Below are 26,303 nucleotides of genomic sequence, written 5' to 3' on the forward strand. Positions count from 1 at the left end.
GGGATTCTCTGGGCAAGAATACTGGAGTGGGTTACCATTTCCTTCTCCAGGGGATCTTCCCGACCCAGGGATTGAACCCAAGTCTCCTGCATTGGAGGCAGACGCTTTAACCTCTGAGCCACCAGGGAAGCCCACTCCATTTATAGTTACTATAAAATATTGCCTGTGCTCCCCGTATTGTACAACATCTCCTTGTAGCTTTTTATACCCAGTAGTTTGTACCTCTTGCTCTCCTCCCCCACAACCCCTCCCTAGTGGTGACCTCCAGCTTGACCTCTATATCCCTGAGTCCGCCTCTTTTCTGTTATGGTCACTAGTTTGTTCATTCTTATGCCCAGCAGCACCATGACCTCAGCCCTCAGTAAAGTGACTGCTGACATTGGCGGTGGGTGGGGGGGGGGGGCCGGGGCGGGTTCGTCATCTCTGAGCCTTAGTGCCCACTTTGGGTAATGGAAGTTACAGTCATTTATCTTGCAGTTGCATAAGATAATGGGCTTCCGTGGTGGCTCAGATGGTAAAGAATCTACCTGCAGTGCAGGAGAACCGGGTTTGATCCCTGGGTCTGGAAGAATCCCCTGGAGAAGGAAATGGCAACCCACTCCAGTATTTTTGCCTGGAGAATCTCATGGACAGAGGAGCCTGGTGGGCTACAGTTCATGGCTTTGCAAAGAGTCGGACACGACTGAGCAACTTCCACTTTACTTTACATAAGGTAATATGTATAAAAGGTCTTCACTGTATATGTGCCTCAGGGCCTACAAATGTTTGTGTGTTTTAAAAATTCATTCCAGACTCAACTGAGGACAAACCATATATATACATATATACATCTTGTATATGTGTGTATGTATGTGCTCATATATGTGTTAATATATATCTGTATATGTGTGTATGTATGTGTATATATATGTGTGTGTGTGTCTGTGTGTGTATACTGCTATCGTATTTATGAACTAGAACCATAAATAATGTGTGTTCTTTACTACCTTATACGACCAATTTTTTAAATTGAAATGTGTGTTCTTTACTAACTTATACGACAAGGCAGAGACTTGTGTGAGGCAAACGTCACCACAGATTTAAATATTTGCAGCTTTAAAATTTGTACTGAGAGCTTGTATGTAGCTTCTGATGACTGTGCAGCTTTGGTGCAGGGCGTCCATCTTCCCCTGACTCCTTCTGTCTCTCTTTACCCCCAGTTTAGAAATATCAGGTATGTTTAGGCTCTGCTTGCCTTTGTCGAGTTGCTGGAAGAAACAGCACGGGACCAGGAGAAGCTCTTCTATTTCAGCCCTTCTTAATGTTGCGAGCTCAGTCGTGGCGGCCTTTGTGACCTCACAGACTGTAGCTCGCTAGGCTCCTCTGCTCATGAAATTTTCCTGGCAGAATACTGGAGTGGGTTGCCATTTCCTCCTCAGGGGATCTTTCCGACCCAGGGATTGAACCTGCGTCTCCTGTGTCTCCTGCATCGGCAGGTAGATTCTTTACCACTGAGCCACCTGGGAATCACTTCTTAATGTTAGTATGTCCAAAATAATGTATTCTTGAAATTAAATACTAGAAACTAACCTTTTCCAGCCCTGAAAGCTGTTATCTCAGGGTTTAAACAAGAGGAACTTGAAATAGCAATTTTGGTCATTTCAAGAACTGCAGCATTTAGTGGCAGGTAAACATGGGGAAAAATATTCAGCCTCATTAGTAATCAAAGGAATAGAAAACAAAATGTTACCAGACTATTTCACTAACAACACAGGCAGTTTTAAAATGTAGGAGACGGAAAAGAGGGGAAGATATTGAATCGGTAGCGGAAGCATAAGTGTATACCTCGCCCCCTCGTAAGCGGTTTAGCAGTTTGTTAGTGCCTTTGGCACAGTGATTACTCTGTGGGAGCCTAGCCTAAGGAAGTGACCAGGAGTGAGCATAAACATAATTTTCACCTTAGGGTCTTGGAAACAACCTAAATGTCCAGCAATTGGGGATTGGCTGCATGGAGTATGAAGAGCTAGGCAGTGGACTTTCCTGCCACTAAGAATGGAGAACTGTTTGGAAAAATAATGACGGGGGAAAGTTTGTAAAATAACAAAGTGAAGCATGAACCTAGTCTCTGCAGGTCTATGTGTGACAAATAAAAACTACATTGGAACAAATCGTCGTCACTGTGTGATGGGAACGCTGGTGGTTCCCCCCCGCCCCGCCCCCCGCCGCCTTTTCTGTATTTTCCAGATTATGCTCATAATCAGAAGAAAATCTGTAGTTTGAAAATGCATGCTTTATGGCTGAGTAACGTTCCATTGTGTATATGTACCACAGCTGCTTTATCCACTCATCTGTCGATGCACATGTAGGGTGCTTCCATATCCTAGCTGCTGTAAATAGTGCTGCTATGAACGTTGAGATACATGTGTCTTTTTCAATCATGTTCCTCAGGGTGTATGCCCAGTAGTGGGATTGTTGGGCATTTGAGTTGGTTCTAATGAAGCGGATGAACCTAGAACCTAGAAAAAAAATGTCGCATGTTGATTCCTACATACAGAATCTAGACAGATGGTACCAATGAGCCCATTTGCGGGGCAGTAACATAGACACAGACATAGAGAGCAGAATTGTGGGCACAGTGGGAGCAAGAGCGGGGGTGGTGAATGGAGAGAGCAGCATGGGAACATTACATTATTCTGTGTAAGATAGACAGCTGGTGGAAATTTGCAGTATGACTCAGTGAGCTCAGACTGGTGCTCTGTGACAACCTAGACGGGTCGGAGATGGGGGGGAGATTCAAGAGGGAGGGGACATGTGTATACTATGGCTGATTCATGTTGATGTATGGCAGAAACCAATACAATATTGTAAAACAGTTGTCCTTCAGTTAAAAATAAACAAATTCTAAAAATGCGTACTTTAGAATACTTTGTACTAATGAAACCATATGAACACTTAGGGGGATTTGAAAAGCCTCGTGGGAATGACAACAGTGACTTTTGATGAGGTGATGGGACTTGGTGGAGGGGATTGTTTTTAATGTTTTGCTTGAACATACTTCTGTTCAGAATAGATCTTGTATCAGGAAAGCAAATATAAATGTAGAAAAAGTACTTTGGAAATACACGCCACATTTTAGCAGAGGTAGTAGTGTGCAGATACTTGCTGGTCCATGTTGAGGATGATAGAAACAGCTAACAATGGTGGTCAATGATAGACATTTTCTTTCCTTCTGCAGATATTCCTGAAATTCCAGAGAGCATCTCATTCTGTAAAGCACTACAGATCGCTGACTTCAGTGGAAACCCATTGACTAGGTAACCTTTCTGATTGCTTTTCTGACCATAGTACTAAAGGCACCGTTTGCCTCCTGGCTCAGTTGTGAGCCCACTGACCAGTGGATTCCAGGCACCTGTGGTACCAGGGTGACTGAATTGCTGCCCACATAGCAATGCGGGGACAGCTCTCTGGAGTCTATCCCGGGGTATCCCTGGGCCACGTGGGCCCATTTCTAAGATTTCTCCAGACTCTAAGCAACCTCAGAAGAAAGAAAGGTACTTTTCCTTTCCGTTCCTTTTGTTTTTAAAGTGTCTAGGAAAATTGGGATTAAGTTAAAACTTGGGAGTCATCTATCTCAAAATTGCTGGGGCTTCTTGGGTATAGGGAATGCTCTATTTCACTTTGGTTTTCCTGTACCTGCTTATTTTTAAGAAGTAAATATGTCTTTAATTCTGTTTTTTTCTCCTTTGAATTTCAGTTTCATGTTACTAATAATGCTTATTTTCATGGAAAATAGTGTTCTAGTAAGCTCCAGCCCGGTTGCTTTCTGAGTCACCACTGTCGTCACATCTCATCCTCTTTCCTGACCATCCTTGTCCGTGTGGTTGTCCCTCTTTCTCAGACACTTCTGTAGCTCCCACCCCTGTGAGGTCAGGTGGGGAGCTCCTACCGTGCTGTGAGTCTGACCTCCGCCTGCCTGCCGGCCTTCGCTTCCCGCAGTTGCCTTCTCTGGCCTGGTCCTCAGTTTCCCTTCCCCTCTGTTTTGACTGTGCCAGTCCCTTCACTCGCCCTTCAGATGCAGCCCACGCATCACATTCCTGCAGGTCCCTTTCCTGGTGGCTCCCACGGCCCCTCCTCTGGGCTCTGTGATGCTCTCTGTGTACTTCTCTCATAACGCGGGAGCTCTGCACGTGAGTGATCGCTCCGAGCCGGGCCCCTGGACTGGACTGTGTCCCTCTGTCACTTAGCTTGCATCTGCTGCCCTACTGTCCTTCCTGGAAAGGAGCGAACCCTCAACTAGTGTTTGTGGAACCAAGCTGAGCTGCTTGTGCTGAAGGCAGTTTCTGGGTTAGGCAGCTGAGATTTGTTAGCTCTCCAGGTGCTTAATCCCCTTCTCTGTTTCTTATGTTTTTTCCCCTCATGTCTGCCGACACGTGACTTTACCGTCATCCCAAAACTCTGGATCAGAACACATTGCATCATATGAGGCCTACTCAGTTTTCACCCTGGCCTCCTGTTTGGCAGGTTTCTTGAAGGAAAGCCATTTTAATGTGGCAGGAGTGTTCTTTCAAGAATTATGAGTTAAGAATCTGTGAGTTGAAGGGACCTTAATAATTATTCAGCATGGCCTACAGATTTTATTACTGAAGCAGCTGAAGCTCCAAGAGATGGAACAACCATTTAGGATCACGGAGCTGCCAAGCGACAGCTCAGACTAGCTTTCCTCTTTCCCCCACCGTAAGTCTGGCCTTCCTCAGCCTAGCCCATCTCATCACTAGCTTAGCTCTTAATGTTAACAGCCAGTGAAAAAGCAAACCAGCCACTTAAAAATATATTTTCCTTACATTTAAGATCATTTTAGCTAGTTTTAAAATAATTATATATATATAGTTTCTGGAGATAAGTTGCATCTTTTGAACTATAGATAAAAAAAAAACTTACCTTTATTACTCTATAGAAGAGGTTATTGTTGTTGTTCAGTCACTCAGTTGTGTCTGACTCTTTGCAACCCCATTGACTGCAGTATGCCAGGCTTCCCCTGTCCATCACCAACTCAAACTCATGTCCATCAAGTCAGTGATACCATCCAACCATCTCATCCTCTGTCGTCCCCTTCACCTGCCTTTAATCTTTCCCAGCATGAAGGTCTTTTCTAATCAGTCAGTTCTTCGCATCAGGTGGCCAAAGTATTGGAGTTTCAGCTTCAGCATCTGTCCTTCCAATGAATATACAGGACTCATTTCCTTTAGGATGGACTGGTTTGATCTCCTTGCTGTCCAAGGGACTCTCAAGAGTCTTTTCCAACACCACAGTTCAAAAGCATCAATTCTTCAGCTTTCAGCTTTCCTTATGGTCCAACTCTCACATCCATACATGACTACTGGAAAAATTACAGCTTTGACTAAATGAACCTTTGTGGGCAAAGTAATGTATCAGCTTTTTCATATACCATCTAGCTTTGTCATAGCTTTTCTTCCAAGGAGCAAGCATCTTCTAATTTTATGGCTGCAGTCACCATCTGCAGTGATTTTGGAGCCCCCCAAAATAAAGTCTGTCACTGTTTCCATTGTTTCCCCATCTATTTGCCATGAAGTGATGGGACCAGATGCCATGATCTTCGTTATTTGAATGTTGAGTTTTAAACCAGCTTTTTCACTCTTCTCTTTCACTTTCATAAAGAGGCTCTTTAGTTCTTATTCACTTTCTGCCATAAGGGTGGTGTCATCTGCATATCTGAGGTTATTGATACTTCTCCCGGCAATCTTGATTCCAGCTTGTGCTTCCTCCAGCCCAGCGTTTCTCATGATGTACTCTGCGTATAAGTTAAATAAGCAGGGTGACAATATACAGCCTTGATGTACTCCTTTTCCTATTTGGAACCAGTCCATTGTTCCATGTCCAGTTCTAACTGTTGCTTCCTGAGCTGCACAGAGATTTCTCAAGAGGCAGGTCAGGTGGTCTGGTATTCCCATCTCTTTAAGAATTTTCCACAGTGGAAGAGTTTGCAACTTTGTAAAAACCTGAGAATGTATTTCATCGATTATGAAAGCCCTCATTAATACTCTCATAGAATTCTCTGTATTAAATGTCACACAACATAGGATTTGGTTTTTAAAAAAGGAACCTAGAAAGAGGAAAGAAATGAAAGACTCTAATCTAGAGGCCATCAGTAAGGCAAGAAGCCCTCACTGCCCCCTGCAAAAAATGAATTATGTGTTCTCTTCTCCATCTTAGCAGATTTATGTATAAAGACCTTCAGCATTTTAGATGCAATGAGATCTTTTTGCCTTCAGTTGGTGTTTTTTAAGCCCCAAATACTGGTAACCATAGAAATATTGAAAGTAAATTTTCTTTATAAGTATTTAAATAATAATTTTATTTTGAATCTTCTCTGTTCAGTAGAGTCTAAGAGAAGTATGCAGAATTTCTTTTTTGTGTAGAACATTGTGAAACATATAATCATCTCACATGATTGGCATCTTTGATCAACTCAAAAGAAAAATATTAAGAAAGTAGCAATTGGCTGTCAGCTGATTAATTGAAAGTAATCTGTAGCTTTGCTCTGGGTATTACAAGCTACAGGGAAAAAAAATCAAGCAGCTGTCTTATGTTTTATGATAATCTTGTGGGCTAAAATTTCTCTGTTTTCTGCTAATCAATAAAGTGTTTTCACTCTTAGGCACTTCCAACTGTAGGAAGTATTTACCATTTTCTTTCATAGAGTGCTCAGTAGGCTTACGACACTTTTTCTTCTTTATTCTTAAAATTGGTATGTCTTCCTTCTTTATTTCTGGATCACTTTATCAACAAGTATTTATCATGTCCCTGTACTGCCAGGTATACCAAGTCCTTACTTTTTTTTCCCTTATATTTAGACAAGACAAACATGCCACATATGATGTAATTTTAGGAAGTTATTTCAATCAGCAAATAGAAGAAGAAATCATTATAATTATGTTCGCTATGCACCATATATGCAATTCTCTTTATCAATTATAACATTTTTTATTGTTTTTTTAGATTGCCAGAAAGCTTTCCTGAATTACAGAATTTGACATGTCTTTCTGTAAATGACATCTCACTGCAGTCTCTGCCTGAAAATATTGGCAAGTAAGTTAAGTTTTTATGTGAAGTTTGCTTATATCAGGGTGAATGGGCATTTATATCAACTCCACCTCCTTCCCTTTTTTGGCTCTTGTTTTACATCTACTCAGAAAGCTGTTTACCCAGTCTTCAGTTTCCCCCTCAGGAAAGATTACAACCAGCTTCTGTGTGTTTTGCATCCTGTTGCCCCTGAATTTTAATAATTAAAGAGGATGCTGCCACTTGTTACTGGTGAATAAGCTAATTTGTTTGGAGTGTTTCTCTGTAAATGGATGGATTCTAAACTAGTTAATTGAAGCGAAGTAGCGTGTGTCATATAGGTGGTTATTAAATCCTGTTAGGAATGACTGCTCCTAGTAATTTCACTGAAAACGTACATCATGTGCCTTATACAGCAGCTCTGTCTGACAGGTTGTGCACCTTGGATCTGGGGACAGGGAGCGAAGGTAGTGGGTCTGGAGAGCAGGCTTGGAATGGGGAGGGGCGAGGCGCAGCGAGGCTGTGTCAGGAGGGGATGGAGCAGGGCGGGCAGGGAACTGGTCCGGCCTGGTCCACATGCTGGTTCCCAAGGTCGGGGAGCGTGGCCGTGGCAAGAAATGTAGGATTCTTTGAAGGAACTGTATGCTGGTGAATCTGTTCTCTTGCACATTCCCACGGATGAACTGATGGATGGAATTATCTTAGCAGGTCTTCTCCATCCCTTCAGGATGGATGGTGGCTTGAAGCAGGCTGGTGGCTCATGCTTGAGCACTCGAAAGCTCACCCTGGCCGGCCAGCGCTGGTGGACCAGCGTGTCCTGCTGTCGTAAACGATTTCTCTCATGCTTACCTGTCCTGCTTAAGTTCTGAGATAGAAGATTGCTTTTTGGGAACTGCAGTGTAACTGGGTCTCTTCTGCAAAGGTTTTTCTTCCCGGGTGTCTGCAGTCCACCGTGTCCCCTCCTTGCTAGAGGGAGACGGCTGGCTGCCCCGTTTCTGCCTGCAGGCCCGTGTTTCTCTGTGGTTCATGCAGATGTTTGGACCCTGAGCCAGCATATGTGATGATTAAGAACTCCACCCTTTTAGCTCTGGGACAGGATAGACACAGGAAGGTCCCAGCACCCTAAGTTCATGGTACCCTTTGTGGGGGAAATTGCAGTGTTTTGTGGTGGAGAAAGCAGTCATTATGATGTTTTTGTGGAAACTTTTTGTTGTTGTTGTATTTTTGTTAATATGCATATTTGAAAAGTGTTCCAGCAATCATTGGATTTAGTACATGCTAAGATGGGCTTCCCTGATAGCTCAGTTGATAAAGAATTTGCCTGCAGTGTAGGAGACCCTGGTTCAATCCCTGGGTCGGGAAGATCCCCTGGAGAAGGGAACAGCTACTTACTCCAGTGTCCTGGCCTGGAGAATTCCATGGACTGTATAGTCATTGGGGTCGCAGAGTCGGACACGACTGAGCGACTTTCGATCAATAATCATGCCCTGCACTTCTGCTCTGTCAGGTTTCATGTATTTCTAATTAATACACTAGCCATGTAAATATTGACCTTGCCCGCCTCCTGCCCTCAGGGTCTCTGGAATCTAATTCTCTGAGCCCCTCCTTCACTCTCCTCTGCCTCCCACTGGCCTGCTGGCTGCTCCATCCATCCCCTTGTTTGTGTCTTTTTAAACAGGTTTCACGCTTTGAGAGAAACCATGTTCTTATTTATAACCAGAGTGTTGCTCACATACCTCACTGCACTGTTTTCATGGAAAATGCTACTTAATAATCCTTTTAGGATAATTTACAGTATTTTTTATGCCACCTTTTCTGTTCATACCTGTGCTTGTTTTTGTCAGTGTGTAGGATTTCTTGTGTATCTGCAGTTTCTGTCAACAATAAGGGCATGTTTTTGTTTTGAGTTTAGACCTGATCAACTTAATATTATAGCCTCTCATATACTGTTTCCAAAATCTTAGTACCACTTTGAGCCTGTGATGATTGATCACCCAAAAAGTAAGAATACTGGGCAGACAAGTGAATCAACTGATTCTTATTAGCTCAGATGGTGAAACTAATGGGAAATGGGGAGTTTCACATTCCTGGTGGTGGTTGTTACCTTAGCCAGAGACTCTGTTGTTTCTGCCTGTTGGACTTAGGGTTTGTGTGTCCGTTTTCACTAAGCAGAAAGAAAGGGAGGATGCCCTGGCCCCTCTGGTGTCCTGGACCATGCTGGAAAGGCACGTGGCGCAGCCGAGATGCTGGCTGTCCAGGGCACCTCCTGTTGGCACGTGTATCCTCTACCGACCGACACAGCTTAGCAGCAGCAGCAGCAGCATCGCTACCTTAAATCATCATTTGTTACCAACGTTCCTCACTGGGGGGCTTCCCAGGTGGTGCTAGCGGTAAAGAACCTACCTGCCAGTGCAGGAGGCATAAGAGACATGGGTTCGATCCCTGGGTCAGGACGATCCCCTGGAGAAGGGCATGGCAACCCACTCCAGTGTTCTTGCTCGGAGAATCCCGTGGACAGAGGAGCCTGTCGGGCCGCAGTCCATAGGGTCACAAAGAATCGGACACGACTGAAGCCACTTAGTGCTTCCTCATTGGGAGGGACTCTGCAGTTTCCCAAAGGATTCCCACGTGTTTGCTTTGGAGCATTTAACTAAATATTTAGTAACCAGAAAACTTCTCAGTGTCAGGATGGTATTGTAAGCAGGGCACAAATAGCAGGTGCTGCAGAAAGCATGAAAAGGACGTTGAATGGCCACTTGCCTGATGGATACTCCCCGCTGTCCCTGTGGATGCTGAAGTGGAGGGCCGGGCGTGAGTTACCCTGCCGGTTTGGTCAGATGAGGCAAACACCTCAGTGTCGGTCCTTTCAGCCTCTGTTGACTATGGGAACCTGGTTTCTCCTTTCAGTGCCTGGCTTGGACAGGTGGCCTTAATTGAGAGAGCTGTGGATTTCTTCAGGGCCGGGTGGGCATGTCCTCCCTGGGGGAGAGAGCCCCAGCTTGCTGGACCTTGGAACTGAGGGCACCCTGTTCCCTCCTGTGTGATTTGCCAAGAGGCAGTTTGGAGGGCATTTGGGTGTTGAGGGCAGAGCTGGTGCTGGAGTCCGGCGCTTCTGGTCCCAGACCTGCTTTTTCCCAACTCTCCCCCCGTCACTGTGGGACAGCTGCCACCATGGCCCTGAGAGCCTCAGCGACTGTTTCCGGTTCCCCTAGTGGCACCCAGTAGTCCATTTGTTAAGGAGGCAGGTCCAAACAGCTTGGTAAAAATTTTTCTGCTAACAAGCTAGTCGCTGTTTGAAAAAGTAGTCATATACTTTGAACAACTGAATTTTGTATTGCATTCTGAAACATCCCCAGATCTGTGCCAGGGGAGAGGGGTACCTGATGGGCACCAGGCCAGCTTCTCAGATCCCCGTGGCCTCTCCTCTTCCACACCCTCACCGTTTGTCACCGCTTTGCAAAGATGCGCTGTCATCGACGCACGCTCAGAGCTGTCCAGCATGGACGCTGAGCTGCTGGCTCACCTGGTGGTGTTTCGCTGCGTGTCTTTCTCATGTAGAACTTTCTGCGGGGCTCCCGCGAGTTTCCCCCAGTGCGCGGGAGCTTGAGCTGCTGCCGTGGGAATTGCTGAGTGCGCTGTTTGGGTTCTTGCCAGTCTGCAGCATCAGCTGTTGGCGATGAGCAGCAGCCAGCGTGGCGCAGGTGGCTCATGTCCTGCAGGGCGTGGCTCTGAGCCAGGTAACCATTGTGTGCTTCCTGTGATGAAGCAAGTCTCTCAAACAGTACAATCTGTGCAGTACTTTGTAACAAGAGGAGGAATGATCATGAAAATCTTTAAAGCCACCAAGAGGTATAGCAGCTACTTCAGGCAAAAGTATATATTTTTCTGTCACTAGAATAAAAGTGTCCCAGATTTGCTGACCCTTTACTGGGATGGCCCATACATAATTACCTGGCCCTTCAAAGGAAAGGGCATTTAACAAGGAGCAGGAAACTATCTGACTATCAATGGCTGTTTAAAAACCTGTTTGTTAAAAATACAGTTTCTGATTAGTCTTCATGAACACAAGTGTTTGATGTCAGGGATGATGGGACTTTATCAGCTGAACTTCAGCAAAGACCTTTCCATAAGAAGAAATTTTTAAAAATTACTAATGGATGACTTAATAAGTGCAGTTGATGACACAGTTCTTGGATCAGTGTAACTTAAAAAGAAAATATCTTGGCCGGGTTGAGGCATGTAGAATCTTAGTTCCCTGACCAAGGATCCAACCTGAGCCCACCTGCGGTGGAAGTGCCGAGTCCTCACCGCTGGACTGCCAGCGAAGTCCCCGCTCAGTGTGACTTTGTGAGGTGTCTTTTCCCCTTGTTACACCATTAAACAAGTATCAGAGTGAATCATATAGGGTCAGTTTTGTTCCTAAATGTAAAACAGAGTATGGACTACATAATATAGTATTTTCAGCCTCATTGCTTTCACTAATGAGAGCCCAAAAGATTTTTGTATCTCTAATAAAATATTTAAGAATATTTTTCTTTTGTTTTTATTAAATTTTTTTCTTTTTATATATTTTATAATTATGCAATATATTGGTACATAGTATATCTATATATCTATCTTACAATAAATATGAAGATTTACTCTTAAATGTGTGGGGACCACCCTCTAGAACAGAATAGTTGGGAGTCACTTAAGCCAGAGACCAGTGGTTCTCAAACTCCGCCTTGTTGGGTCCCCAGGGGTTTCTAGAAGTCTTTCGTGGCTCTTGTGGAGAGTATGGACCAGGCTCTGGTGGGTGGTCCCTGCTAGCCCCTCCCTGCTTGTACCAGCACAGCTCTGCTATTAGCTTCTGAGTTTTTTCTGTGTTGCGTATAATGTTTGCATTTAAAAACCTGCTGCATGTGTGTGTCATGTGGGTCGGTGACCTGTTTCAGACGCTTGGCAGTGCTAGCTCACTGTAGCATCAGGAGTTTTCACTGGGCTGTCGACCACTTCAAACCCTCTCACGAAACTGAATTTAAAATTTTGTATCTGTCTGCTCACTATCCAGACTGGCTGAGGTTTTCCCCTACTTAATGGCTGAAGTTCTAGCTCTTTTGTGAAACCTTCTCTAGTGACTGGGAATGATGAAAGAGACCCCAGACTCACAGATACCTGATCCCTGGATCACCTGCACGCTCAGCACTAGAGTCCTTTGTCTACGCACAGAAGGCTAGTGCAGTGCGTGCGTGCGTGTGTGTGTGTGTGTGTGTGTGTGGTTAGCATGTACACTGGGTCCACCTTGTCTCCTGGAGCCGTGGAGCTCTGGGTCTGAGCCCCTCTTTGTGTCTGGTCCGACCCTGCCATGGCTCTGACGCTCTGGGCGAACCCATGGATGAGACGCACGGTGTTCCCTCCTCCGTGCTGCTGGTCTCCAAACGGACATTGCAGATGGTCCAGGTGGGCTCTAGAAGCTTTGTGCTGGGACCACGTTAGCCTGTCCCTGCAGTCACCTTCTGCGCTGAATGCTGTGCCATTCCTATAAAGAGCTGACTGAAGAAGCAACTGTGAAAAGAACCTGCTTTGTTTGCGCTCTGAAACCTTCTCCTGAAGAATGTGTGTGTGTGAGTCGCTCAGTCGTGTCCAACCCTTTGCGACCCCACGGACTGTAGCCCGCCAGGCTCGTCTGTCCATGGGATTCTCCAGGCAGGAACACTGGAGTGGGTTCCCATGCCCTCCTCCTACTGAAGAACACTTGTTACCAAATAATGTTGCTTACTATCCCCCAGGTAAGGAGTCATTACAGAGAGATTTTAAAAATAACGTATTTTTAGGGTAAAAAGTGCCTCACTGGGAGAACCATAAGCTTCTTCCTTTTAATAACAGTTCTGACATTTATCACATTTCCCTTTCTGCTTTTGTTGCCAGAAAGCTCAGAGCTGGTTCCCACGATCTGCAGGAGCAGCTTGTGTTGATTTCTATGTGGTGGAGGGACCCGGGGACCCGGGGGCAGGGGTGCTGCCGGCGTGCGGGGGGGCGGGGGCAGGGTGGGGGCATCGGCTCCTGTCCGGTTACAGTTCCCCCTCGCTGAGTGCCGGGCGCCGTCCCACGTTCGTTAGCTTTGTCTGTAAAGTGGGGTAAGTCATCTGCCCGTGTGTGTCTCACTGGTGGGGTTTGAACTTGGTCTCATCCTGTAGGGAGCTGCGTCTCCTCTGCTGCCGGATGCCCTGCTGAGCACACGAATCTCCTCCTCCCTTCCCCAGCCCTCGTTCTCTAATTCATGAAACTTTTGGCCTAGATGTGCTTTATGAAGACCTCTTTAAGTCCCTCCTAGAAAGAGTTGGGGTAAAGTTAAGTAAAGGGCTTTGTCACTGAAGGTGCCAGTGAGACAGGAAGGGCGGCAGGGGAGGAGGGAGGCCTTCATAGACCTTTGAGAGGAGAATTCCAGGTCTCGGATGGGCTTTATGGAAACTCTCTCAGTAAAACTGAGTTTTCAGATATGCCCTTGAAAACAGTGCCAAGTGATGGTGACTTTTTACTATGACTAAAAATACCTGGAAGATTCCACTGGTCAAGCCAGGAAAGATGAATTTACTTTAAGAAGTTTTGAAACATTGGTACAAAGTGTAAATGAACTTTCCTCTCAAAAGAGCTTGTTGATAGTGAAAATATTTTTCTTGAGATTAGTGGTAGCAACATGGATGGACCTAGAGATTATCATACGAAGTGAAGTAGCCAGACAGAGAAAGACAAATATATCAGTTTTAGGTCAAATCTGAAAAATAGTACAAATGGAGTTATTTATAAAACAAAAACAATCTTTGCAGACAGAGAAGACAAGCTTTTGGTTACCAAAGGGGAAAGGCAGCGAGGGATAAATCAGGGGATTGGACTGAATAGATACATACTACTGGGACTTCTCTGCTGGTCCAGGGGTTAAGAACTTGCCTTCCAAAGCAGGGGATGTGGGTTCGATCCCTGGTCTGGGAACCAAGATCAAACGTGCCATGGGGCAGCTGAGCCCGCACGCTGCAGCTAAGGAAGCCCACACACTTTAGGCCTGTGCTCGGCAACAGCAGAGGCCCCCTGCACAGCAGCAAAGAGCCTGTGCAGCCACAATGACAATAAATGCTTTTAAAACTCAGACACACACTACTTCCCAGGTGGTGCTAGTGGTAAAGAACCTACCTGCCAGTGCAAGATACATAAGAGACATGGGTTCGATCCCTGGAGGAGGGCATGGCAACCCACTCCAGTACTCTTGCCTGGAGAATCCCATGGCACCTGGCGGGCTACAGTCCATGGGGTCGCAAAGAGTTGAAGTGACTGAAGTGACTTGTGCACACATGCATATATATATATGTAAAACTGAATCACTTTGCTGTATACTTGAACTTAACACAGTGTTATAAATCAAGTATACTTCAATGAAAAGAATGCAGCCCTCGTTTAAGGGAGTAGGTCCTTCCTCGAAAAGTTCAACATGGTTACTATATGACCCAGTAATAGTTCCACTGCTAGTCATGTTTACCCGAGAGAACTAAAAACATACGTCTATAAAAAGTTGGTGTACAAATGTTCATAGGAGCATAATAATAGCCGATTTGAAACAGTTCAAATTTTCATCAGTGGAGGAAGCAGTAGACAGAATCTGCTATTCGCGTGTGATGGAGTATTAGCCGTAAGAAGGTAATGAGGCAGTTAGACACGCTCCAGTGTGGGTCGGCCTAGGCAACGTGCTCTGTAGGGAAGCCGGGCAGCAAGGCCACACATCGTACCAGTTCATTCGTATGAGATGTTCAGCAGAAGCAAGCTCATAGAGACAGAAATTAGTGGGTTGCCTGTAACTGGGGTAAGAATAAGGTGGGATGGTGGGAGCAGGGCGTGTGCGTACGTGTGTGTGTGTCTCCCTGGTGGGATTTGAACTTGGTCTCGTCCTGTAGGAAGCTACGTTTCCTCTGCTGTCGGATGCCCCACTGAGCACATGAATTTCTGCCTCCCTTCCCCAGCCCTCATTTTCTAATTCATGAAACTTTTGGCATATTTGTACTTTATGAAGACCTCTTTAAACCCCTCCTAGAAAGAATTGACTTGTGATGGGTGTGAAGGTTCTTTTTGGATGATAGAAGTTTTCTAGAATTAGGTCATGGTGATGTTTGTATAACCTGGTGAATATACTGAAAACCACTGAGTAGTACCCATTATAAAAGTGGATATTATAGTATGTGAAATGTATCAAAATCATAAAAAAGAAGAGACATTAGGCAAACTTGAAGAAGCCTGGTGCTGCTGAGGGATGATGCCATACCTAGGAAATGGATCTACGCTATCCTTAAAGGAAATCCTCTGTAATGTAGCCTCACCAGCAGTGTGCTAAGATCATTTCGTCTCGGTTACTGGCACCTGGTGTTAAGCAGGTACACAGAGCCAGAGCCTCCAAAACGTCCAGGTGTTGTGGAGTCGGGGTCGGGGGAACTCAGGGAGAACTGTGAGAATCTGGGAAGCCTCTGCCTCCATCGTGAGCAAGCTGCTCTGTTTGACTTTGTGTATCTGGCTTCATGAGATTCCATATCCTTGGCTGTTAAAGATCATCAGAAAAAAGGTGAGTTAGCCTAAATATATCTAGACATCTCTATTGAATGAAATTTCCCCCTCAAAGAATAGCATTCTTTAAGAAGAAGAAATATGTGTAATAGATTGGTATGGTGCCCAAAACCCAGTGGTCAGTCACTAAATGGTTATCATCAATAAAGAGCTGGTTGTGACCATTTGCTAATAGAAGTAGAACAAGCAGATAAGCCCTGGATTCTCTGGCAGATTGAAGTCGAGCATGTGGGTGTGATTTTGTGTCTGCTGCCCTTGGGAATGGTGACCTGTTAGTACATGCTGCCTGAAAAGAATCAGTCTTTTTGAAAACTGTTACTGTATTTAATACTCTTTTTTTTTGTTGTTTCTGAGGCCTGGGAATTTCTGTAAATATTGCTCCAAAAATAAAATGAATTTTTGAAAATTTTCTAGAGCAACACCGCCATAAGGAAGTTTGTAACCGGAGTTTTCTGATTAAATACTAATCTGGTACTAAAAAAGCAGAAATACCGTGGATATATAAGTACTTCCCTCATCCTAGTTGAAAAGTATTGCCATAAATGTTTACAGATTTTATATTTTAATGGTTTAATAGTGTACTGTCATTTGTTTGCTTGGGGGCACCTAAATTTATTTTATTCTTTACTTTCTTAATGATATTGGCCACCAAAATAGGGGAAAAAGAATCCCAGTGGTTTAGAAAGGAATTTTTAAAATACAGTGGAGGACAGATGTAAATTTTTTTTTTTAAGTAACCCCTCATCCAGTCCCTGAAATAGAATCCTAAAAATACAGTTGGCCTGCTTGTTGGCTCACAGCAGCGTGAACTCTTGTGCGTGCTCTCAGGGATCGTCAGCTGCTGGCACCAAAGACTTCTGCACACTCTTCCTGCAGAAGCTTGTAGGATTTTGTCGTTCTTTTTTTAAACCTCATTTGGGGGACTTCTGTGGTAGTTCAGTGGTTAAGGGTTCGTCTTCCAGTGCAGAGGACACAGGTTCAGTCCCCTGGGCGGGGAGCTAAGACCTCACGTGCCGCAGGACAGCGAAGCCTGTGCGCTGAGCTACTGAGCTTGGGGCGCTCTGGGGCCTGATGCCAGCTCGAGGAAGCCCAAGTGTGTAGTGAGGACCTGGTGTGGCCAGATAAATGGTATTTTTTAAAGAAAGAAAAGAAAAAGTTAAACCCCATTTGATGGTAAAAACGATGGGAGTGAAGGAAAGATAAAAAATAGTGGTTTGTGTAGGAGGTCATCCTGATGATATTACACAGAAATTTAATTTGCCAGGAATTAAAATTGAAGGGTAAAATATCTGTTACTAGGGGAGTGGTTTAAAAAAAGTAAGTTCTGTATGGATTCTGGATTACCGTGCAATTAAAAAAAAATACCTGTGTGTATTATCTGTTGATAAGAAAGTCAAAAATCTCGTTTGTATAGGATGCTGCCTTTTGTATGAAAAAAAGGAGGCTAAGGCTATATATTCATACCCCTTTTTCTTTGCATAAAAGGCAACTTTGGGTAAATGCACAAATAACTAACAGAAAGGGTTGTTTCCCGTGAGAAGGGTCTAGGTGGTAGGAGACTGCATGGACGCAGGACAGGGGTGGGCGCCAACTCATTCCTGAACGTTTGTTCTGTGTGTTCATTACTGTGTTATATTTGCTGCTGTCCAGTCATTACGTCGTGTCTGACTCTCTGTGACCCCATGGGCCTAGCCCGCCAGGCTCCTGTGTCCATGGAGTTCTCCAGGCAAGAATCCTGGAGTGCGGTGCCTTCCTTCAGGGGATCCTCATGACTCAGGGATTGAGCCGGCATCTCCTTCTCTGACAGTCAGATTCCTTACCACTGAGCCACCTGGGAAGCCCCACTGTATTAGTACTATATTACACATACTCACAAATATTGTATTCCCTATTCACAAAATGAACCTCACAAACTCGAGGGTGAGAGCAGAAAATGGTGACTGGAAATGCAGATTCCATGGTGAGTCCTGGCTCTGCCCCTTCCCAATCGTGGGAGACCTCGTTCAGGTGCCCTCTTGGGCCTTCATTTTCTCATCCATAAAGTTAATTCTTGGCAAGAACTGGCGACGGTCTCTGTCATACAGTTTCTGCTGATGTCATTGCTGGTAGTCAGAGCATCAGTGACCAGTCATTCTCATGTTGCCTGTCGAGTGTCTGAGCTTTTGGTCACATATCACGTGTTGACTGCAGCAGCTGATAAATGTTTGTGGAGTTTCTCTTGGCCTGTGGCTAACAGCCTGGCACAGAGTTCAAGTCCCCGGACTGCGTCAGTTCTTGGCAGTATGTCCTTTACTCGCAAAGATACTGGAGTGGAATTGACCAGGTTGCCTGCATAAGGAAGGCACCATCCTGAAGTCTTGATGGAAGATGCTGTATTCAGGAAAGCCAGGAGAGGAGGTCATTCATCCCTGCATTTTGATCTTACTGTCTCTGGTCCAAATCTGCATTCAAGCCGGCTCTGTTTATGTCAGCTCTTCCTAGAATGGCCTGGAGAACTCTGTTCTGGAGGGACTGGTAGGATTGCGCGTTGGCCTGGGACTCTCCAGGGCAGGGTACTGATGAGAACCAAACCCATGGTTTCATTTGAGAATCAGTTAATAATCGAAATGAGAACAGCCAGGCCAAGCTACACTCTGAGGTTTGGGCTTATATGGGAGGTGGGCATCTGTAGTCAAACCAGTGTCCTTGCTTTTTATTCATCATTGTCCCTCAAGTCACCAGTTACGGATGATGTATCCTTAAAAGTTGTTCGTGCCAGCCGCTCCCCATCTGCAGGCCTGTTGTTGGAGGCGGTTTTGGGCAGAGGGAATGGCTCCTGTGGTTGATAGAATTGTGGAGCAGTCTTTCCGGGGACCCTGCCTTGGGGCTCACACATTTGTGTGGCCCCCGACTATACTTCCCTGGAGTAGGAAATGTCAACCCACTCCAGTATTCTTGCCTGGAAAATTCCAGGAACAGAGGAGCCTAGCGGGCTACAGTCCATGGGGTCGGAAAGAATTGGACACGACTGAGCATGCAAACAGGCATGACTGCTCGGGCACAGGGCCATCTCAAAGAAATAACACATCAGACTGGCTCTGTTAACTTGCAGGAATATGTATCCTGCCCTAACTGCTGCAGTAGGTATGACTGTCTTCATCTTAGGGGAATCGAGGTGCCGTGGCGAAGCACTTCAGCCAAGTAGATCCAGGTAGTTGGGAGGGATGTAAATTATAGAGAGAGAGTTCCAAAGAGTGGTAGTCCCCAGAGTGAGGGCGGAGAAGGACATGGCAACCCGCTCCAGTAGTCCTGCCTGGAGAATTCCATGGACACGGGAGCCTGGTGGGCTACCGTCCTCGGGGTCGCAAAGAGTCGGACACAACCGAGTGCCTAACACACGCAGGGTGAGGGCAGGGTCTTGGCTCTCACCGGGTTTGAGCTATGGCTTTGCCACTGTCTGATGGACCTCACACCAGCGGACCTCGCTTTCCTGATGGGGTCATCCTGGTGATATCAGTGATGTACTGGGTGGTTCCCGGTCAGGAGATGACAGTAAGGACCCAGAGGGTGCCCCAGGTGGCAGGTCCAGCTCTGTTCTGTTTCAGGCAGGAGGTGTTGGGCCAGGGGGTGTCAGTAGCTGGGCCTGGTGACACTGCTTTGCAAGATGCACTTGGTGGTGCCCAAGGAAGGAGCTTTGGAAGCAAAGAGGGACGTTTTCCCTCATTTTGTTAGTGGATGTTTCTAGTGGGTCAGAAGAGATGTGAAAGTGATCGTTAGATAGATCTGGCAGGTCTGGCAGTGGTTTTTAAAACAGAGACATGAAAACAGCCAAATGGTTATCACCTTTCCCATACGACTGGTTCTGGGAACAGCTAAAACTGAAAACCAAGCGCTTGATTTTACTTTTACAGTGGCCTGTAATGTCCAGTCTCCACCTTATCTATGGGTTGCTTTTAGGGGCACATAATGGGTGGTCCCCCCTCCCTCCCACATTATTTCTTCTACGTGAGGGTTTGGCCCAGACAGAGGCAGTGGGACTGGGAAGTTGCGATTCCACCTGGCTGTATTTTAGGGGAAGAGTCTTGGTATTAAATTCGTAATTACTTATTAGCAGGGTTACTGGCTTTTAAGAGTGTATATATATTCTGAAGGGTTTTATTTTTTTCCTCTTGGTTTAATTGTGAGACTCTTACTCAGTTTCTAAATTTCTAAAATTATTTTTAGAAAATTGAAGGGGATATCAACTTTGTGCATGTCAAATATATAGTTCAAATACATTTTCAAGCCACTGGGTTTTATGTGAGTACATGCATTGTTCCTGCAAATCAAATTTACATTTTCTAATATTATGAAAAGCGCTGTCAGTGCCTGCAGTTCTGGCTTTGATGTTGGAAGGAGAACAGAGGATTAAGGCAGATTAGGGTGTTGGTCTGACTCCCCGTGTTCTGTGGGATCACAAGTAAAAGTCCTCCAAATCTGGGTGTTACTCTGGTGGCATTAGCAGAAGCTGGAGTTCTCGCTTTTCAGAGCTTAGCACAGCGCCTGCTGGAGCAACCAGCCGACTCTCTCCTGAATCAGCGTGTCGTGCCAGCGCTGACATACTGGGATGTGTGTGGTGTCTGCCGATTCAGAATCGCCACTATGGCCCAGATCACCAGCATCTGGGGAGAGCCTCTGTATCCTTGCACGGTGTTTCTGCTAGACGTGGATTACAGCTGAAAGGCAGGGGAATCTCCTGAAAAGAGTGCCACTCGGGGTTTATTAAGAATAAAAGCAACATTATCACAGCCACTGTTTACCGCATCAGGCTGGTGTCCCGGGCACCGCGTGGAGTATGTCGTTACTTGACCTGCTGCATGTGAGGGGCCCCTTGCTCTGTGAGTGTGGGAACTGAAGTGGAGCGCGTGGACTCTCTGAACTGAGATGCCCACTGTGTTCAAACAGACAGACTTCTCAGTGATGTTTGCAAGAGCAGCTTAAGATTAAAGGCGTTCGGGCGGTCCTGTTTTTAAGGCAGTGGTGCATTTTTGACATTCTCAAGCCTGGAAGTGCATATTCGGCCCCTATCTTGGTCCTGGGAGTGGCTCTCTCTCAGGGACTGGAGAGTTCTTCCCGTGTATCAGCTGCACAGAGTTCATGTGTGTGAGGCCTTGCGGTGATGGTGCCGTTCTCTTTACTTCAATGTTAAAATTTGCGAAGTAGAGATGATACTATTTTTACTGGGGATGGGGTGGTCATAGATATTTTTCTCAGGGAAGTGACTTACAGCTCTTAATAAGAGTTGCTCCTTGTGGAGTGGGGATTGTTGGGGAGGGGAGGGAGTAGGAAGAATCTTAGGCATTTTCCTTAAACCCTTTTTTTCTTCTGTTCATTTCTAGTCTTTATAACCTGGCTTCACTGGAACTGAGAGAGAATCTACTTACTTATCTCCCTGAGTGAGTCTCTGGGGAAAAGGAGAGGGGAGGGGTTTCATACTGAATGAATTTCTTGAAGCATTAAAAAAAAAAAAAGCTACAGTAGCTTGTCAAAAAGAAGTTCTGTGTCTTTTGGAAAGTTTGAGAGATGCCAGCCCTAATAGACTTCCTGTGTGGATGGCCATAAAATCCAGATGAATCTTATTTTGGGAAATGAGTCCAAGTGAGGAATCTCATGCTGCTCAGCATTTCTAAATCCCAAGAGCTCCTTCCCTTTGAATTTTTTTTTTTTTTTTTAATAGCTCCCTTACCCAGCTACGGAGACTAGAAGAACTTGATTTAGGAAACAATGAAATATATAATTTGGTAAGTCTGTACAGAAGAGAGATTTGAATTTCACTTGTTCTTAGTTATGATCACAGAATGTCTGGGGGACATCTCTAGGGATGCTCTTAAGCCAGTGTTTCCACAGAGACAGCATGGCAACATTAGAGCACGCACTTTGGTTCACACGGGTTACGGATGATGATTGGGGGCTGAAGGCTCGGGGGTGGAGGTGGTGGCGTGAGTGGAAGCAGCTGGGAGTCTTGGGGATGCTTTTAGGAGAGGGGTGCTGCTTTTAGAGAAGTACCCACAAACCTCTGCTGTGATACTTCATTCCTAACTGTTGAGTGAAGGTCCTTTCCTTCTTAATGGGAGGCTAAAAACTGGAGCTTTGTTACCATAACATTGCTTTTTGTTTTAGCCAGAATCAATAGGAGCTCTCTTACATCTAAAGGATCTCTGGTTGGACGGAAATCAGCTGTCAGAATTACCTCAGGTGAGTGGTAATTTCACAGTTTCCCTCCAAAATGCAAAAAGACCACCGTCACCCTCATGCATCCCCTGCTCCTCCATGAGACTTTCCAGAAAAGGGAGCTTGAAAACGAAAACGTTGGTTGCCAAAGCAGATTTGGAAAAATTCGTTGAGCATTCATCGCGCCACATTGCCACAAAAAATTGAAAGCCTCAACCCACCGTTTCTAAAGATAGTAAATGTATCTTTTGGTGCGTGAAGTCTGCATTTTATTTCACCCTGGCTTGAGGCCTGGGTTGCCTGCTTGAAGCCCAGCTCATTTGGAAATTACCAGGATGCCGGATTCTGATGGCAGAAGTTTCTGCCACTGTTGGTGATATGCCAAGTGTTTTGAGATGATTTGAGCACGTTTTGCTGTGTAATAGTTGATGTGAAGTCAGTGCGAAAAGTTTCTACTTCATGTTTTCTTCCAAATGTTGCTTATGGTGTAGCTGGACTGTCACAAGCTGTTTATGTTTCTCCTGCTGTTACCAAGCGTGAGGAACCATGTTCCAAATGAAACGGGGTCTCGTGTGGGCTTCTGTTTCAGCTGGTGGGTTCTAGCACGCAGACCCACCTTCCCATCAGTTGAGAGAGAGACTCAAACAACAACAACACACAGGCATTTCCCCCAGCTGTGTTTTTCTCCAGGTGTTACCAAATTCTACTCTTCGGGGTCTCTTAGAGCCAGGGTTTAAAGTCCAGATACTTCCTAATGGTTGAGGTGTGCGTATTGTATAGTCATTCAGGGGCTGTCTCTGCGAGGCTCTCTGAACCAGCCATGATGGACCATGCTCTTCGGGTGGAGAAGGTGTATCTGTGCAAGGAAGCCTGGTGCTGTAAAAAAGCACTTGAGTAAAATTCTAGTGGTAGTTATGTGCTGGAATTGCCAAGACATCACCGGCAACTCATGCGACTTTGGAGCTAATTCGAGTCTGTTTCTGAGGTCTTGGCTGCATTTGGAAAAGGAAAGGGCAGATCAGCAGCTGATATGAGTGAGGGTTTGATTAACAGATTTCTCTAGGAAATTATGAAATGTCCTGATTAAGAGAAGTCTAGCTACTTAAAAAAGTCAAAGGATGGGGCAGAAATGCCAGGAAGATATTAAGAAAGTATAAAATACCAGCTATCAAGGCTGGATGAACAACAAGGCCTTACTGTGGAGCACAGGGAACTGTACTCAATATCCTGTAATGAAACGGAATGGAAAAAGAATATGAAAAAATATGTATGTGTAACTGAGTCACTTTGCAGCATAGGAGAAATTAACACAGCATACTTGAATAAAATAAAAATCAGCTCTTAGACATGCAGAGGAGAGTATATGTGTGGACAGATGTATGTAAACAATTGTGTGCAAAATGTCACGTCCTAAACAAAGAAATTAACATGCCACTGATCATGTTATTAATTTTTTTTATGCATCTCATTGGCCCACTTGTATAACCTTTTGTTAAGTCAGGACCAAACTCATCAGACAGTCTCAGATAATCAGTTATTTTCCTTGTCTTCACTGATAATAAAAAGAAAAGGAGACAAAACATTGTTTAAAGGAATAAATTTAGAAAGTAGACTATCCTCAGGGAGCCTGGCCTGAAATTAGTAGCAAGGTAGTCTGCTTTCCTCCAGGCAGCAAATGCAGAGGTGGAGTCCCAGGGTGAGTACTGGATTGGGGGGGGATAAGCTGCGTAGTTGTTCAGGCCACATTCAGTGCTGATTCAGGAGTCTGTGCCTGTGTAGACTTCAGGGGGCCACTGGAGTTCGAGGTGGGGTTTCATTCCGGGCCTGGAGTGATGTTTCCCGGAGGGAAGGATGGAGGCACAGTTGTGAACAGACTTGGGCAGAGTGTGTCCAGACCTGTCCAGGTGGGAGGGTGCTGAGTGCAGGGGGACAGGCTGGGAGCAGGTCACGCCAGTGGGGGCACCAGTAAGCGGGAGTGTGTGCCGGGAGAGTGGAGGGTCAGATGCCTTTGGATTGGAGCTCGGGCCCCAAGGAGGTGCCTCCCCTCCCTGGGTCGGCTCTTCCCTTTCAGAGCAGTCTGGCTCTCTTGTCTTGGGTATTAACAGAGAGAGTGTGTGTGTATTAATAGTGTGTGTGGTGTGTGTGTGTGTCTGTGTCTGTGTGTATCTGTGTGTGTCTGTTTGTGTGTGTGTGTGGCTCTGTTGTCTCGGGTATTAACTGTGTGTGTGTATGTGTGCCCGTGTGTGTGTGTATTAATTTTGTGTGGTTTGTGTGTGTGTCTTTGTGTATCTGTGTATGTGTGTGTGTGAGCGCACACATGTGTGTGTGTGTGCTCTAGTTTCCCCGGGGAGCAGCTGAGCCCTTGGTGTATGTGTGTGTGTGTGTGTCTGTCTGTGTGTGTCTGTCTGTGTCTTTGTGTGTGCTCCAGTTTCCCCGGGGAGCAGCTGAGCCCCTGTTGTGTGTGTGTGTCTATGTGTGTGTGCGTGTGTGTGTGCACGCACGCTCCAGTTTCCCCAGGGAGCAGCTGAGCCTCTGTTGTGTGTGTGTGTGTGTCTGTGTCTGTGTCTGTCTGTGTGCTCCAGTTTCCCCAGGGAGCAGCTGAGCCCCTGTTGTGTGTGGTGTGTGTGTGTGTGTGTGTGTGTGTGTGTGTGTGTGCTTCAGTTTCCCTGGGGAGCAGCTGAGCCCCTGTTGTGTGTGGTGTGTGTGTGTGTCTGTGTCTGTGTGTCTGTGTCTGTGTGTTCCAGTTTCCCCAGGGAGCAGCTGAGCCCCTGTTGTGTGTGTGGGGTGTGTGTGTGTGTGTGTGTGTGCTTCAGTTTCCCTGGGGAGCAGCTGAGCCCCTGTTGTCCCATGAGCTGCCTGTCACAGACGTAGAAAGGAGTCGGCTTCCCACAGGACTTCGCAGGCTGTTCTGAGTATTGAGTCCTAACTTGGAGAACTGGCATCTGGCCTCTTTTTTTTTTTGTTTATCCCTGAACTGTGGGGCCTTCAAGCGACTGGTTTTCCCCTGGTGTCCATGTCCTCATCTTACTGAGGGAATGACTCCTTGCTTGCCTGCAGGCGGAGCGCCTGGCCTCCCTTCCCAGCGCCGCATGTGTGATTCACACAGCTTCCCGTTTTCATGGGAAGGGAGTCTGGAAACTCAACCCCACTGTCACCTTCGACCAGAACTTATAGAAGCATCCTTAGGACCACTCTGCAGTTTGATCTTGAAAAATCAGTACGAGAAACTCCTCCGAACGGTGACTGATTCTGGCGTGACTTTCTTTTCCTGTGTCATTGGTGCAGGAAATAGGAAATCTGAAGAACCTGCTCTGCTTAGACGTCTCTGAAAACAGGTTGGAAAGGCTGCCAGAAGAAATCAGTGGCCTGACTTCATTGACGGATTTGGTCATTTCGCAGAACTTGTTAGAAATGCTCCCGGACGGCATTGGTGAGTGTGGGCGCTAGCAGCCCCGGTGCTGGCTGTTCAGGTGCTGGGGTGCGGTTCCTTCAGTTGTTACGGGTTGAATTTCTCTATTTGCAGGCATTTCTGTTTTCCTGGTCTGGGAGCAGGCATGTTGAATATCTGTTACTGCTTTGGATGTAGGCCTGTCCACTTCCTCTGCAGCTTGTGCCCGTGATTTTGCTGGTGATGGGCCCAAATCGTAGAATGTGTTTTGGGCATATGAACAGTTATCAAGACTTTTCTAATTGAGTTTTGCAAATAGTTTATGTGGAATGACCTTTGACCTCATGGTGTGACCCCTAGGAAGGGCTGTTATTGGGGGGGGGAACACATTGAGCCTTTTCTGGTCCATCGGGAATCATCTTTTCCTTGAATCATTCTGTGCCGTTTCCTTTAAAAAACAGTCCAGACATTTCCTTTACCGAAAAGGAGCTCAGCCCAGGGTGAGAAAATAAACACAGGGAAGATAAACAGACGTGGGCTGTCAGCTCCGCCATAGCCAGGCCTTCCTAGAAACTGTAGGAAACTATATTTAACCATGTGGCTGTCATAGGACAGCTTCTTTGACCTTCACTTAACTTGCATTCAGAACATCAAAGGGAGTTTGGGAGAGGTTTTCAGTAGTCGGAGAAGCCGTGTGACAGGGGCCTGACTTCCTTTCTGGAATCTGGTCCAGATGAAAAAGGGTTGCTGATAAGAGCAGCTTGGCAGAAGGACCGACAGATGCTGCCTTTCAGGTGAGTCTGGTTGAGGAGCTGATGGGGACTGTGACTCTAGGGAATGTCCGGTAGGAATCACATAGAGCATCAGAACAGCTGTGGGGACTCAGGATGTTTGGCTGCTGGGAAAAGGGAGAAGTAGGCACGAGATGGCTGACATCAGGCCTTTGAAGGGCTGTCAGGTAGAAGGAGGCGTCGACTGATTCTGTCTTCTAGTTTAAGAGGGTGAAAGGAAAAGGTTGTGGATCTCAGTTTGATTTAAGAAAGAGCTTAACGTGCATCTCTTAGGAATCAGTGTGGGCTGCTTA

General features: G+C 45.8%; 1 protein-coding gene across 1 annotated transcript in view; it reads left to right on the forward strand.

The window, feature by feature from the left end:
* The window catches only part of LRRC1 (leucine rich repeat containing 1), a 130,745-nt gene that overhangs the window by 80,237 nt on the left and 24,205 nt on the right, over positions 1-26,303 (forward strand). The window contains exons 3-8 of the mRNA XM_052649245.1: positions 3,215-3,293; positions 6,997-7,086; positions 21,000-21,056; positions 21,338-21,401; positions 21,781-21,855; positions 25,117-25,261. Of these exons, the coding sequence (XP_052505205.1) occupies positions 3,215-3,293; positions 6,997-7,086; positions 21,000-21,056; positions 21,338-21,401; positions 21,781-21,855; positions 25,117-25,261 (510 nt within the window). The remainder of the gene's footprint in view (positions 1-3,214; positions 3,294-6,996; positions 7,087-20,999; positions 21,057-21,337; positions 21,402-21,780; positions 21,856-25,116; positions 25,262-26,303) is intronic.

Source organism: Budorcas taxicolor, chromosome 11 (genome assembly GCF_023091745.1).
Source record: "Budorcas taxicolor isolate Tak-1 chromosome 11, Takin1.1, whole genome shotgun sequence".
NCBI classification, from domain to species: Eukaryota; Metazoa; Chordata; class Mammalia; order Artiodactyla; family Bovidae; genus Budorcas; species Budorcas taxicolor.